The 16039-nt window shown below is 40.1% G+C and overlaps 1 protein-coding gene and 1 pseudogene across 1 annotated transcript; one reads left to right on the top strand and one right to left on the bottom strand.

Moving 5' to 3' along the window:
- The first annotated feature begins 1847 nt into the window (after positions 1-1847).
- Positions 1848-5601, top strand: LOC104430063 (O-acyltransferase WSD1-like). Its single transcript, XM_010042833.3, has 6 exons — positions 1848-2059; positions 4269-4341; positions 4441-4508; positions 4616-4828; positions 4919-5056; positions 5173-5601. The coding sequence occupies exons 1-6, from the start codon at positions 1931-1933 to the stop codon at positions 5329-5331; spliced, it is 780 nt and encodes a 259-aa protein (XP_010041135.2). The 5' UTR covers positions 1848-1930; the 3' UTR covers positions 5332-5601.
- A 6228-nt stretch (positions 5602-11829) lies between these two features.
- LOC120288644 lies at positions 11830-11943 on the bottom strand (annotated as a pseudogene).
- Positions 11944-16039: the final 4096 nt, after the last annotated feature.

Below are 16039 nucleotides of genomic sequence, written 5' to 3'. Positions count from 1 at the left end.
AGGCTCGACCTCGCCATGGTTGGGCGAGCCCGAGCCTCACCGGATGTGGCGATGGCAGCCTTGCCGTCGCCGGGCAAGGCTCGCCTTTGCTAGTGGCTGGTGGGGGCGAGCCTTGCCGACCCTCACCTTGACCGGCCAGAGGAAGGAGAAGGTGGGGCAAAAAAAAAAAAAAAAAGAATTAAAAATTCGAAAAATAAAATAAAATAAAAAATAAAAAATTGCCATGTCGCATTCGCCAAACGGCCGGCATCCATGTTAGCGCCGGCTGGTCAATTTTGGCCGGATGGACTGAATTGGCACAATTATAAAAGGTTTAAGACTAAATTGGCCCAAAAAAAGCTTTGGACTAAATTTGCACAATTACAATAGGTTTAAGATTTTTTTGGTAATTCTCCCTAATATAATGAAAGTATCCGGTTTTGTTACTGCTATTAATCAAATAGTGTATAAGACATAGCAAAATATTTTATATCCTAGTCTATCTAGTCATATTTTGACTAAAACTTCAAACAGCAAAATGCAGCTTTACTGATTGGTATGGTTGAGTTTGGGTTGGCTTGATTCATTGATTTGAAAAGTTAGTTGTTACCTGACGTCCTATCTGAGTCTCGAAAACAAAAGAAAATCCTAAGGGATGAAAGGACAAGATGTTCTGATCTTCATTTTGACTATTTACAATCGAGCACGTGGTACCATTCATCTTATAGTGTGTGAATATGCCTGACTGAAGTAGGAACACGAAAGATTGGCGATATCCAGATGGTCCATTGGATACAAAATTCGAGATACAAAGAGAATGACATAAGAGATATGGAACAAATTTGACTTAATGAAATTCATAGACAAAACAATGTAAAAGCTAGAATCTTTTCGAATGGTTCGATCTGTGATTCCCCCGCAAAAGGTTCATGAAACAGACTTCTTCGCATGCCGACAATGTAATCGACCTTTTCATGCAGGTGTTAGAGCCTCTTTTAGCTGTCGTTTTTAAGGACCATCGAATGTTTTTAAGGACCATCGAATTAATAAATGCTTGGCAAAAAGATGCTTGCACCGGCTAAAGTCCATATATGCCAGAGCCTCGCGCAATTTCGCCTGAAAATTACAAATCGAACACTCTCGCACTCCTCCCCCTTCCCCACCACACGGACAGAAGTTTCGATTTTTAGACTACTCCTTTAGATTCTGATTCGTGTTTTTATCCATTTAAGAAGTACTGACTTCGAACGATCCGGCACTGTCGTGACTCTCCCGGCATCCCATCCGTACCGAAGATTCCCTCCTTTTCGATCTTCACGCAGGCATGGGGTCCCTGGAGAACGGCTCCGACGAGCCCCTGACACCGGCGGGGCGCCTGTTCCTCCAGAAGGAGATGAACCAGGTGATCTACTGTGCCATTGGCATGAAGCAACCCCTCGATGTTGACGCCCTCAAGTTGGCGATCCAGAGCTGCCCCATGTTTATGCACCCCAGGTTCTGCAGCCTCTTGGTGCTGGACTCCGCAGGTCGAGAGCACTGGAGGAGGACCCGCGTGGACATTGACCACCATGTCATCCCGGTCCACGGCCCCATCGTCGAAGGCCTCTCTGACGAGGCAGCAGTCAACGAGTACCTCGCCGACCCGTCCACTGACTCGCCGGGGCTCATGGGGGACGACAAGCCCCTATGGGACGTCCACCTCCTGATGGCCCACCAGTGCATGGTGTTACGGATTCACCATGCACTTGGTGACGGGATCTCACTGGTTTCCTCGTTCCTGGCAGGGTCCCAGCAGGTGGACGACCCCGAGGCGCTGCCAACGATCGGTCCTCCATCGTCAACGATGAGGAGGAGAAGCGACGGTGGCGGTGAGTGGTGGAAGGCAGTAGTGAGGGTGTTGGAGGTGGTGTGGTTCACGGTGGTTTTCGTAGTGGAGTTTGTGCTGAGGACCATGTGGGTGAGCGATCGGACGACGCCAGTGAGTGGTGGTGCAGGGGTGGAACTCTGGCCGAGGAAGCTGGCCACGGCGAGGTTTTCGCTGGAGGATATGAAGGTGGTCAAGTCAGCAGTCGCTAATGCGGTAAGTTCCATGTGTTTATCGCCCAAAAAGAATAATAGCACCACTGATTCAAGCGGTTGAATGATGATTAAAGGAGCCGTTGCGTATTTATAATTTTTTTTTAGTAACAGAAAAACAACCATATTTAAAAGGTTTACTATTAAGAAAAACTCTAAACGGGTACAACTGTGACAAATTTACTAAAAAACTAAAACTTTAAACTATGAGAAAGTTACCCTAAGTGATTTTTTAACCACCAGAATCCATAAATGAGAGAATTACCAAAAAAGTCATAAACCTATTGCAATTGTACAAATTTAGTCCTAAACCTTTTTTTTTTTTGAACAATTTAGTCCTAAACCTTTTACAATTGTGCCAATTCAATCCATCCAGCCAAAATTGGCCGGTCGGCGCGGATGTGGATGCCGGCCAGGGACAGCTAGCCGACAAATGTTGATGTGGCAATTTTTAATATATATATATATATATATATATATATATATATATTTAATTTGTTTTTGAATTTTTGAATTTTTATTTTCATCTTCTCCTTCCCTCGGGTCCGAGGCCGACCTCGCCGGCCTTGGTGAAGGCGAGCCTCGCCCAACGACTACGAGACCGCTGTCGCCAGATCTGGCAAGGCTTGGCCTCGCCTAGCCAAAGCGAGGGTTGACCTCACCGGTGGCCGGCGAGGCTCGACCTCGCCAAATCTGATGACGGCAGCCTCGCCAGCCACTGGCAAGGTCGACCCTCACCTTGGCTCTAGCGAGGCTCCTCGCCCCCGCCGCCGCCAGAGCAAATCGAGCCTCAAATTCAAGGCCTCGACCCGTTGCAGGATGGCGCCGCCGTCGCCTCGGAGGTGGAGTGGCGTGGTGGACTACGAGAGCTTCCACGACGGCAGGGACAAGAAGAGCGGGCCCTGCGGGGGCCGCGCAATCATCCATTTCGAGAGCGGGGAGAGGAACTGGTTGGGGAAGCTAGAATGGAGGAAGGGGTTGACGAAGAGTGGTGTGAATGGCGACGGGACCGCATAGTTGGAGTTGGCGGTGGCGGCGGCAGTGAGGAAGGGCTGTGACTTGTTGGGGCTTTCGGCAAGGAGGGACCGCAAGGAGCTATAGATCATCATCGTGTGCGTCGACGGAGGCGAGCAGAGGGAGCCAACATGGATTTTTTCTTGCGGAGGTTGGAGACGGCGGCCTCACCGTCGCTGGGCAAGGCTCACCTTCACCAGTGGCTAGCGGGGGCGAGCCTCACTAGTGGCTAGCGAGGGTAGCCTTGCTGGCCCTCGCCTCTGCGCGGGCCGGCTAAAGGAAGGAGAAGATGGAAAAAAAAAATTCAAAAATTCAAAAATAAAAAATTCGAAAAAAATATATTTAAAAAATATTAAAAATTGCCACATCAACGTTCGCCGGCTAGCTGTCCCTAGCCGACGTCCACGTTAGCACCTGACCGGCCAATTTTGGCCAGATGGACTAAATTGGCACAATTGTAAAAGGTTTATGACTAAATTGGCCCAAAAAAAAGTTTATGACTGAATTAGTATAATTGTAATAGGTTTAGAACTTTGTTAGTAATTCTCCCATCCATAAATTGATACATTTGTAACAAATTTACTCTTTGTTAGTTTTCATTAGATTGGATTAACACCACGAAAAAATCACAAATCAGTACGCTTGTGACAAACTGAGAATAAAATCACAAACTAGTATATTAATCAACTGTTACCTATCATTCAACTTGATAATTTAATAGTAAAATTTAACAGAAACTAATAAAGATAAATTTGTCATAGGTGTATTAGTTTGAGATTTTTTATTGTCAAAAAATTAATTTGTAGTAAATTTGTTATAGGTGTACAAGTTTAGCGTTTTTCGTGATATTAGCCCTATTTAAAATGCAAAAAATAAGAAAAGTTGAAGCTTATAAAGAAAGAGCAAAAGAAACCGCAGATCCCCAATAGGCGCCGTTGCCAATTTTGGGGGCTGGCCGGGTTCGCTCGAATGACCGCGGGGTCGACTGATCTTGACAAGTGTTCGCCGGGGGTTTGCACAACTCTCTCGAGCGCGACCAGTATTCCATTCATTGGTCATTTATCTTTAGAGGAAGAATACTATATGCTTTTCTTGTATTTCATGACTACCAATTCATCTTGTTGTATTCAACTTCCAGATGATGAATATTCCATGCTAATGCAAATGATGATGAATCTCATTCACTGCTCCAAATGCAGACCATTAACGATGTTCTCTTCGGGATCATATCAGTCGACTTGTTCAAATACATGGACCACCAGTCTCCCAATGGTAAAAAACGAATAGCATTTCCGGACATACACTCTGATTTTTGTCGATTCAAAGATGACGAATCTCAGACGACTAAAAATGCTCATTTGCCTTTGTCAGCCGTGCGGGAAGGGACTCGAATAACGGGAGTGGCTGTTGTTAACTTGCGAGAACAACAGGGATTGCAGGCGGGTCTCGCTGCTGTTCCTCGTTTCTCTTTTCTTTCATGATCTCACTTCCTTTTTCGCCTTTTAACTGAAGTTGACTGAATCAAGTGTGATGTGGTATTAACCAGGAAATATCCAATTTGATGAAAGACAACCCGGGACTGAGGTGGGGCAACAAGTTCGGGATTATCCTCCTCCCCGTTCACTACAGCAGGAGTTGTGGTGACCCTCTTGAATACCTGAGAAAAGCTAAGTCGATGATGGACCGGAAGAAGAAATCCCTGGAGGCTCACTTCTCCTACAAAATTGGGCATATGGTCATGACTTATCTAGGAGCACATGTAAGGATCAGTTTGCGCTTCTGCAATTCAGAAAACAGAACGAGAATTAGCTGACAAACGCGCAATCTGTCTTTGTTTTTGTTGATGCAGGCCGCAAGCCTGCTCAACTACAGGATCGTCTGCAACACCACGTTCAGCATCTCGAACGTGTTCGGCCCACGAGAGGAGATCACGTTTGGGGGCAACCCCATCACGTACATAAGGGTGAACGCCTCGAGTTTACCCCACGTAGGGCTCCAAAATACTCACCTCATGGTTTTTCTCTTTTCCTTCTTTTTCTGCGGTATCTAGAATGAAATCTTTATCAGGACTCATGTGGGTTGTTTGAGAGGCGATGTATGCAGGCACTCACGATGCACATGGTGAGCTATGCGGGGAGGGCGGACATGCAATTTCTGGTGGCCAAGGACATCATCCCCGACCCTGATTTTCTGGCCAAGTGCTTTGAGGATGCTTTGCTCGAAATGAAAGCAGCAGCTTCTACTGCCTTGAACTCGAAGTAAACAGGGAAACATTCCTGTGAGGTTAGGAGGGGAAAATCTGTGTTTTAGTCTCATACACGGGAATAAAAAGAATTGATCACACTTATATGATGTTCTATTGGGACAAGAAGAACCATTTTAGGCCATCGATCCGAATTTCGTCTTATGTCTTACATTATTGATGAAGTTAGTAGGGTGTTGATTGAGCTCAGGATCTATCCACTCTATGTTGAGCTCCATGCAATTGAAAAGAGAAATGAAGAGAACAAAGTCGATTGTATGGCAAATAAAGCTAGGTACGCTAAATTTTAAGACGATGGGACATGTTTATGTTATTCGAATGTCCACTTATGTCTACCTTCGATCACATCACTTTAACACACAATTTCTCTATCAATCTTGTGCACCTAACAATGAAAATTATTGCTCGCCATATTTAGTTGGCTTGCAACAGTTGTGCATTGATGATGGACGTCTCAACCGCCACATGCATATATATATTTTGAATGTGATTGAATGTAGACAAAAGTGGACATTCAAATAGAAGATACCTACCCCATTGTCTTAAAATCTAATGTACCTAGCTTCATTTGCCATCTATCTTGCACAACTAATATTATAAATTATTGCTGTCGTATTTAGTTGGTTTACAACAGTTATACATAGATGATGGATGTCTCAACCACTCTATACATGTTCTATTTTATTTTTCCATATTTTTGTTAAAACAAGCTTTGGTCGTATGTGGCTTCAGAAGGGACTTTGGGTCTTCAATGTCTTTTGAGTGAAAATTGTAGTGTTTTGGTAAAATTTTTGTGGATCACTTCGACTCAAAACTACCATTGGCCAAGGGTAGAGCCCAAGGCAACTCCTCCTAGTTTTGGCTTTGCAGTGTTCTCGCATTTTTTTTAAAGGTTAGCAGATAACATTTTCGAATTCCTATTTCCCATATTTCCCTCTTTTTTTGTCACGCCCCGATCGTCAGGCACGCGAACATCCCTTACCTTAGTCGATTTTAAAATGCGATATCCCAGGATTATATATCGCTGACCCTTTCCTTTTATATATATACATGCGGAAGCAGTTATAAATCCCCATACAATAAAACATTGAGATAGAACAGTAGGACTAAATTTCAAACTCTTAAAAACCTCCACTCTTATATACAAGGTGAACTATTAGATTCAATTCACAATAAGCTAGTTTAAAAACAAGGTCTACAAGCAGAAGTGGGGTTCTACAAGCTACGGGTCCCCGTCCTCCTCGTCATCATTTTCCACACTCCAACTGGAGCCTTCAACAGACTGCACCAGACTTTCGAGATCTTCAAAATCCAAGTCTACTGCATCTAGGGACCTGAAATGGTTATTCAATAACCAATGAGACTACGTCTCAGCAAGTTCTACCCCCTAAGACCCGATTAGTAAATTAATACACCTTAGAGTTGCCTATGCACAACATAAGTTAGAGAACTTACCTTGGCCTCAGATTCCACCTACATGTTAGCACAGATCAAAGAGGCACCCAAGCAATCATCACTGATCGAAACATCAATCAAATCGACCTAATCGATTACACACCAACAAGACCACTCACGGTCGTTTCAATTCAATCAATCAATTTACAACATCAGACTCAAGTAATGATCAATCGACCTAGTCGATTATATCTCAATCAACCAATTCACCGATCATTCCATTTAATCAATCATTTCACAGCATCAAATCAAAGCAAATACTAGTTGACTTAGTCGATTATATGACACTCTAACCATTTCCCGGGTCATTCTAGTCATTGCTCTATAGTCTCAACTGATAAAACCAATCACCGAGTCACGTGCATTCTCTGAGGCGATATCCCTTATCACCGAGCCACGTGCATTCTCCGAGGTAATGTATTAATTTACCGAGCCCACGTGCCCTTTAAAATTCCATTCTAAATCAGCAAGCCCATGTGCATTCTCCAAGGCGATGCATCAAGTTACCGAGCCCACGTGTCTCTTCAAGATGCCAAATGTACTCATTGAGATCACGTGCATTCTCCGAAGTAATGCATCAAATTACCGAGCCCACGTGTCTCTTTCAAGATGCCACACTTAATCACTGAGCCCACATGCGTTCTCCCAAGTGATAGACCAGCTCACCGAGTGCACGTGCCTTCTCCAAGGTAATATAGAACCTATCATGGATCCACTATACACATGACCAAATTTCTAGATGACATGCCTAGTCATCAGGTCAGCATACATCTTACATACTCACTTTCATTTCCACAATTTCCAGTATGATCGGTAGTCTACCACAATACCTTTATCACTGGCAACGATACTCAATTATTCACCAGTCAATTACTTAAATTAATTCGATTTAGGAATAATCCCTGAACATCCACAATTAAATTAATTCAGCACAACGTAGAACTCAATTAAATAAACGGACGGTACCACAACAATCAACACGAAGTTCTGGTTACTGGCCATCCCAGTTGAATTTCCAGAAAATAAATAATTAAATAATTAATTTCGAAAATTAATATTTAAATACAAGAAATTCAATTTAACACAATATAAAGTTCAATTAAGTAAAAGGACTGCGCCACGATCATCAGCATAAAATCTTGGTCACTAGCCATCCCAGTTGAATTTTTGGAAAATAAATAATTAAATAATTAATTTCGAAAATTAATATTTAATTCCTAAAAATTCCATTTACGCCCGAATTGCCTAATTAACACCCGATAAGGGTCGGGAAAAATCCCACGAAGCATCCAATAAATACTATAGGCAATTCAGTATCTAAGTACACTAACCAAACAATTAATATGCAATGCAATTAACTAATAATCGCTAATCAATTCTAATCTAACCACCTAATTGCACTTAACTAACACTAATCAACCTTTAAGTATAATTAGCAAACTAAGAAGGCATTAGTGAGTAAAACTCACTCAAAACGACGGGCTCGATGCAAGGATCGACTTTCCTCAAAGCGGGCCGAGCATCCAGGCTCGGGAAGGCGGCCAAAACGGGCCAAAACTCCACTGCGATACCCATTTTCTACCCTCTCTGTTCGCTGCCGGTTGGGGCCGTTCCGGGGTCGATTGAGGCGGCCAAGGGCGGCTAGGGCTGGGCGGAGCTCTGGCGGGTCGAGGTGGCGGCGTACGGTGGCCGGAGGTGGCCGATCCACCGCATGGATTGGTCGAACATCGCCCCTCCTGGACGCACGAGCAGGGACTGACGGCTAAGGAGGGTGAGGAAGGCGGAGGGCGCGGGCGACACGCGGGCGGAGCAGACGATGGCCCGGCGTGGCTGCGACGGCGACGGCGACGGCCTTGGCTCCGGTGGCGGTTGGTTGCAACGGCAAGCTACCATCTTTGTTTCTGTTGTTCGGGCTTGCTCGAACCAGGGGAAGAGAGAGGGTGCAGCGGAGATAGGCGAGGGCAGCGAGACGGTGCTCGAAGGCGGCGACGGCAACGGGCGGCACTGCTGCCCCGGCGTGACGACAATAGCAACTCCTGACCAAGCAACCGTGGCTGTTGCTTCTGCTCGTGGGTCTTCGAACGAAACCGAGAAGAAGAGGAAGAGAGAGTTCGGTTGCGTGAAGATAAGAGATAAAGGGGGTTTGAAAAGTCAAAAAGCAAAAAGGTGGAGGAAGCAAAGTTGGAAGACAGTAGAGCATGGGGGGTGGGGGGGGAGAGAGAAAGAAAAAGAAAGAAAGAAGGAGAGAGAAACTTGTGGGAAAATTAGGTGTTTGGCCAAATGGGGTAAAAGAAATGTGAATAAAATCAAAAGAAAAGAATTTCCTCAAATAGAAAATTTTTATTTCATTTTCTTTTGAATAGCTCATAGATTCTCAAAGGAAGTTTCAGACTAGAGTTCTTGGTTCCCACTTGCATTTCTGCATCCAAATTCCCTCTTGAAATTCTCTCAAATAACTCTAAAAAATCAATTGATGTCTTACTTATCAAATTGATTATTTTCCTCATCTAAGAATCCCTCATGCTTCTCAATTCCACAATCCCCGGCTTCAACCGAACGAAACGGCCCTAAACCGACTTTTTCCAAAAAAGTCTTGGTTGTCAGAAAAATCTTTTGAAACTGATTTGACGTTCCTAAAATGACCTGTGACATCACAGAACTTTCAATTTATGAAATTGGACTTAGATTGGCGGTTAATTTCACTCAGATGCGCTTTTAGTGTGACCTAGACTACCGGGTAGTTTTCAGAACTTTTTAGGACAAATAACCTGTGGTCGATTTTCTTCGAGCCACGATGAACCCACTCGACACATTGGCGACTCTCGATTATCGTGAAAATCTCGAGGATTCAAATACGGACACGGGGTACCAAAACGACAGTAAAATTAAATTAGTGCCAGTTGACCAGAGTTTTCCAATTTAGTGGAGTCACCCACGATCGGTCATTCATCTCAGTCGAACTGACCTATCTTTGATCTTAATTCGATTTTTAACTGGGCCGTAATGATCTCTAAAGATAAGCACGGTCGAGAAGTCGATTATTGGTCGAATTCTCAAGTCTATTTGCCTTAAAGTCCTTAATAACCTACCCAGCTAATCTAGTTATCTCGTGAGTGACCAACTCAGAGAACAACATTATAGTCACGTCGATGAAATGCCCAATTTATTTAATCGAAATTAGAACCCGAAAATCTGGATGTCACATTTCTACTGTTATTCGTCTCTCTCAACACTATTCACTCTGAATTCCGGTCGACGTAAGCCCAAAGTCAATGGCTATTGGGAGATGGTTGACGATTGCTAAGATTTGAGTTTGTGGGATTTGGGTTAATTTTCTCCCTCGTTGCTCATCTTTTGCCAAGGTAAATACACTAAAAGTGCCAAAGTTATGTACAACGCTCACTGTGGTGCCAAAAGTTTCTTTTGAATCATTTAAATGTCACTTAAAAAAAAAAACTATTACTTAAGTGTCAACTCCGATCAAGGTTGTCGGAAATCTGACGTGGTCATATTTTATTAATTTTTTGACTCTGTAGCTTATTGGCATGCCCAATTAGCATATAACACCTAAATGACGCAATGTAGACAAGTTAACAAGTGATCATTTGAGTGCCAACAATTATAAATATAGATCAATTGAGTGTTAATTATTGTTAAAAGTGATTACTTAAGTGCCGGTCATTAGTAAAAAAGGATCACTTTAGTGCCAATCGTTGTTAAAAAGTGATCACTTCAAAGCCAAATTTCATTTAAAAGGTTACTATTGTGCAATGTCATTTTGGACGCCTACGTGGACTGGATTTTTTTTTTAAAGTGACAATTCATATTAAAATTGATTATAAAAAATTAATTATAAGTGCCACGTTATCAATTTGACCATAATATTTCGTTGGAGGCACTTAAGTGATCGTTTTTTCTCCGATTTGATACTTAAGTGAGTTAATGAAAACTTTTAATATCAAAATGAGCGTCGTACATAACTTTTAACACTTTTAGTGTACTTACCCTCTTCTTCCTATCTAAGTTCTAGATTCGGTTGTTGTTTTGACGGTTCACTTAACGGTTATGCTTGCCTTGCCAACGGTTCCCAACAGTTGATGAGGGTGGCCAAGGGTCACTAAGGGTTTGGGTTTGAGCATTTGGGTCATCGGTTGTGGGTCTTGGTTGCCAAGCATATGGGTTTGTGAGGGTCTAGATTGCCGAGGTCGTGTAGCCTTCAGTGCTGTGGCTTCTTCGACAGCACGATCGCTACGTGATGCTAATTCGGCCTCTTACATGACTGCAGACCAAGCTCGAATATAAGTACAGCCTTATGCATGTTTCTTTTGCACATGTAATCGTTATTAGATAAGTTCGTCTTCTAAAACATCATTACTAAGTTCAAGGGCAATGTAAGAAAATTGTTGATAACTCTATAAAAATAGAGTTATTTTGCCTATTTTAGGCAATAAATAATGCAATATCTATGAGAAAATTTTCCTTATAATTATTCAAATATTCCTTGTTTATGTAGCATAATGAGATATGGAGAAGATCTAGAAATCGAACATGCATTTATGACATGTAGCCAACAAGGGAAACTTTATGAGTTTGATCCAGAAATTGAACATACATTTATAAGGCAACAAGAGAACAGAGAAATCACGCTAAGGAGACGACGGGCAGTGAGAATGAAAATTGGCTTAGACTCTTGAGAGATTATACCGCGCCCACAATTCAGGGCACCACATCAAGCATCAAGAGACCTATAGTACAAGCAAACTACTTTGAGATCAAGCCATCACTCATTTAGATGCTTTAACAATCAGTGCAATTTAGTGGGCCACCAAGCGATGATCCAAATACTCACATTGATGATTTTCTTCAAATCTGCGATACCATTAAATATAATGGAGTTATAGATGATGCTATTAGATTGAGATTATTTACATTCTCTCTTAGAGACAAAGGTAAGGGTTGGCTCTCTTCTCTTTTTGTAGAATCGATCACTATGTGGAATGGTATGGCTCAAAAATTTATTGGTAAGTTCCTTCCACCTACAAAGTCTGCAATAATGCATGACGATTTACTAATTTTATGCAAATGAATGATGAATCATTGTATGAAGCATGGGAATGATTCAAAGAGTTTCTTAGGAGATGCTCACATCATGGACTACCCATGTGGATGCAGATACAAAATTTTTATAATTGGTCTAGTACATATCTTTGTTCTATGATTTATGCAACTGCAGGGGGAATTCTGAATAATAAAACAATAGAAGAAGCCTTCAATTTATTAGAGAAGATGACATTCAATAGTTATCAGTGGCCTACTAAGAGGCTACCAATGTGAAAAACTAGCGGAGTCCATGAAGTAGATGATTTCGTTGCAATTGTTGTATAATTTAAAACACTTAACAAAAAGCCAGATAACATGAGTGTTTCAGCCATGAAAATTCAAAATTTGACGTGTGATTTTTGTGGTGGAGGACATGTTAACACAGAATGTTAGGTACGTAATAATTTTTCACAATCTAGTGCAAATACTAACTTTGTTAGGAATTTTAATAGGTCACAGAATAATCTCTACTCTGACACGTGCAATCCAGGATGGTGCAATTATTCAAATTTTTCATGGAGTAACTAGAATGTGACGAGGCCACTACCGAGATTCAAACAATAAGAGAAGATAAAGTTAATCTGGAAGACATAGTCACCAAACTTGCTAACATCACTCATGACTTCATCAAGAGCATATATATGAGATTTCAAAGCCAAGAGACTTCAACCAGAAATTTGGAGATGCAAGTGGGTTAGTTAGCAAACATGATGTCAAGGAGACAACGGGGTTCTTTGCCTAGCAACATAGAGAAAAATCCAATAAAAAACATAGAGGCTATAACCTTGAGAAGTGAAAAACAAGTGGGAGAAGAAGATGCCAAAAAGAGATTTTCAAAGAGAAGGAAAATGAGATCAATAAACAACCAAATGAGGTAGACAAAAACAAACTTTTTCAAATAATCCCATGTCATATGTACCACAAATTCCATTCCCTTAGTGACTAGCAATTTTCGAAATTTCTTGATATATTTAAAAATTGTAGATGAATATTCCTTTTGTAGATGCTTTAGCATAAATACTTAGTTATGCAAAAATTTTTAAGGAGATTTTGGCAAACAAAATGAAAACTAAATGATTATGAAACTATGAAGTTGAATGAAGAGCGTTCAACCATCCTACAAAACAAATTACCTCCGAAGTTAAAAAGATCTAGGGAGTTTTACTATTCTTTACCCTAGTGAGAATTCTTACTTTGAAAAAGCTTTGTGTGATTTAAGTACAAGCATTAATTTGATGTCTTTTCCGGTTTTCAAGAAATTAGGATTGGGCGAGGTAAAAGCAACCACAATATCACTTCAATTAGCTGATCGATCAATTAAATATTTGAGAGATATTGTGGAAGATGTATTGGTAAAAGTTGACAAATTTATCTTTCCTATAGATTTCATAGTTTTTATCTTCTTTGTCAGTAATTATATCTTATTCTTTGACAGATTTGATAGAGGAGAAATTGTTTAGAGTGTTCACAGAACATAAGGGTGCAATTGGATGTAAAATAGCTGATATCAAGGGAATTAGCCCTTCACTTTGTATGCATAAAATTTTGATGGAAAAAAAATACAAGCCCACTATCCAACCTCAAAGATGTTTGTACCAAAAGATGCACCAAGTAGTGAAAGCTAAAGTAATTAAGCTACTTGATGTAGGGATCATCTATCCTATCTCTTATAGTTCCTAGTAAGTCCCATGCAAGTTGTGTCAAAGAAATGAGGTATGACTATTCAAAAAAACAAAAAAAATGAATTGATTCCAACTAGAGGAGTTACTGAGTGGCATGTGTGTATGGATTACAGAAAATTAAATGATGCCATTAGAAAAGATCCTTTTCTCTTCTTCTTCTTTTTTACCATTTATCAATAAGATATTGGAAAAACTTGCAAGAGATAAGTTTTATTACTTTCTTGATGGATATTTGGGGTATAATCAGATTCTTATTGTACCAAAAGATCAAGAGAAAACTACTTTCACTTGTTCCCTGGTACTTTTACTTTTAGAATAATGTCATTTGGTCTTTATAATGCAGCGGCTACTTTTCAAAGATGCATGATGGCTATTTTTTCAATATGGTTGAAAAATATATCGAGATTTTCATGGATGATTTCTCCATTTTTGGCTTATCATTTGATTCTTGTTTAAATAATTTGGCTTTGGTTTTACAAAAATGTGAGGAGACTATCCTTGTTTTGAATTGGGATAAGTGTCACTTTATGGTGCAAGAAGAAATAGTGCTCGTACATAAAATTTCTAGAAACGGAATAGAAGTCGATTGAGGCAAAGTGGAAGTCATTATAAAATTGCTTCCACCAACATCTATGAAACTTGTCAAAGGATTTTTGGGGGCATGTAGGATTCTATAGGCGATTTATAAAAGATTTTTCAAAAATTATTAAACCTCTTTTTAATCTTTTGGTAAAAGATGCTCTATTTAATTTGTTTGATGAATGCGTGCAAGCTTTTAACACTTTAAAGGAGAAGTTATTGTCAGCGCCAATTACGGTAGCATCAAATTGTGATTTACCTTTTGAGCTGATGTGTGATACTAGCAATTCTATAGCGGGAGCTGTGCTGGGACAAAGGAAAAATGGAGTTTTTTAAACCATTTATTATGCTAGTTCAACCTTGTCAAGTGCATAATTGAATTATTCAACAATGGAAAATGAACTTCTGGCGGTAGTTTTTGCTTTGATAAATTTCGTTTTTATTTAATTTGTTCAAAATTTATATTTTATTTTGACCACTCTACTCTTAAATATTTGCTTCAAAAGAAAGAATGAATATCCTGATTGATCAAATGGATTCTATTGTTGCAAGATTTGATTTGGAAATCAAAAAATCAAAAGCGGACTAAAAATTTAATTGTGGATCACTTGTCAAGAATTCAGAAAAGAAAGAGGTAAGATTAATTTTGGAAGAGTTCCATGAGAGAAATTTTTTCTCGTCAAATCCACAAAAATTTTGTGGTATGCTAACTTTGTGAATTATTTGGTAAGTAATGTCCATCCTCTTGAATTATCATATCAACTGAAGAAAAAAAAAATTCTTTTATGATGTTAAAAATTATTTTTGGGAAGAACCTTTCTTATTTAAAATATATACAGATCAAGTCATAAGGAGATGTGTTCCAAACGAAGACGTGGCAAGTATTCTACATCATTGTCATGATGATGAGGCAGGTGGCCATTTTGGTGCTGGCAAAACTATAGCTAAGAATTTATAATCTGGATTTTGTTGGCCCATACTTTTTAAAGATGCATACTCCTACGTAGCTTCATGTGATCGGTGTCAAAGAACTAGAAATATTTCAAGGAAAAATGAGATGCCCTTTAAACAACTTTTGTGTGTGTGAATTATTTGATGTTTGAGGTATTGATTTCCTCGGACCCTTTATACCTTCTTATGGGAATTTATACATTTTAGTGGTTGCGGAGTATGTATCTAAGTTGGTAAAAATTGTAGCATTGTCAAGTAATAGTACTAAGGTTGTGGTCAAATTCTTGAAGAAAAATATTTTTGCTCGATTTAGCACTCTTAAGGCAATCATAGTGATAGGAGGACACATTTTTACAACATACAGTTTGAAGCATTTTTAAGTAAGTATGGAGTTACGCATAAGGTTGCAACCCCTTATCATCCTCAAACTAGTGGTCAAGTAGAGATTTCAAATAAGGAAATCAAGAGAATTTTAGAAAAAACAATGAATGCATTTAGGATAGATTGGTTAATGAAACTTGATGATGCACTTTGGGCTTTTAAGATAGTGTTTAGAACCCTAATTAGGATGTCTCCTTTTAGACTAGTGTTTGAGAAGGCAATTCACTTACCAGTGAAATTTGAGCATAAAACATATTGGGCATTAAAATTTCTGAATTTTAACATGTAGTTTGCAAGTGAAGAGAGATTGCTGCAATTGAATGAATTGGAGGAATTTCGCAAGGATGCCTATGAAAATCCTAAGTTGTACAAGAAGTATAAAAAAAGATGGCATAATAAGCACATATTCTAAAGAGAATTTGAAATTGGTCAAAAAGTTTTACTTTATAAGTCTTGTCTTAAACTTTTTCCAAGAAAGTTATGGCCCTGATGGCCTGGTTCTTTCAAAGTCACACAGGTATTGAAAGTGCTAGTACGAACACCTAGAGGGGGAGTGAAT

The sequence above is a fragment of the Eucalyptus grandis genome, chromosome 9, assembly GCF_016545825.1.
Source record: "Eucalyptus grandis isolate ANBG69807.140 chromosome 9, ASM1654582v1, whole genome shotgun sequence".
NCBI classification, from domain to species: domain Eukaryota; kingdom Viridiplantae; phylum Streptophyta; class Magnoliopsida; order Myrtales; family Myrtaceae; genus Eucalyptus; species Eucalyptus grandis.
This window is presented reverse-complemented; position numbering and strand designations above follow the sequence as displayed.

Bases quoted from the DNA above. Each gene is read 5' to 3' on its own strand.
- LOC104430063 (XM_010042833.3), top strand. From the start codon at position 1,931: ATGTGGGTGAGCGATCGGACGACGCCAGTGAGTGGTGGTGCAGGGGTG. The intron at 2,060-4,268 runs GTAAGTTCCATG...CTCCAAATGCAG, and splicing joins AGTCAGCAGTCGCTAATGCG to ACCATTAACGATGTTCTCTT. The intron at 4,342-4,440 runs GTAAAAAACGAA...TGCCTTTGTCAG, and splicing joins GGACCACCAGTCTCCCAATG to CCGTGCGGGAAGGGACTCGA.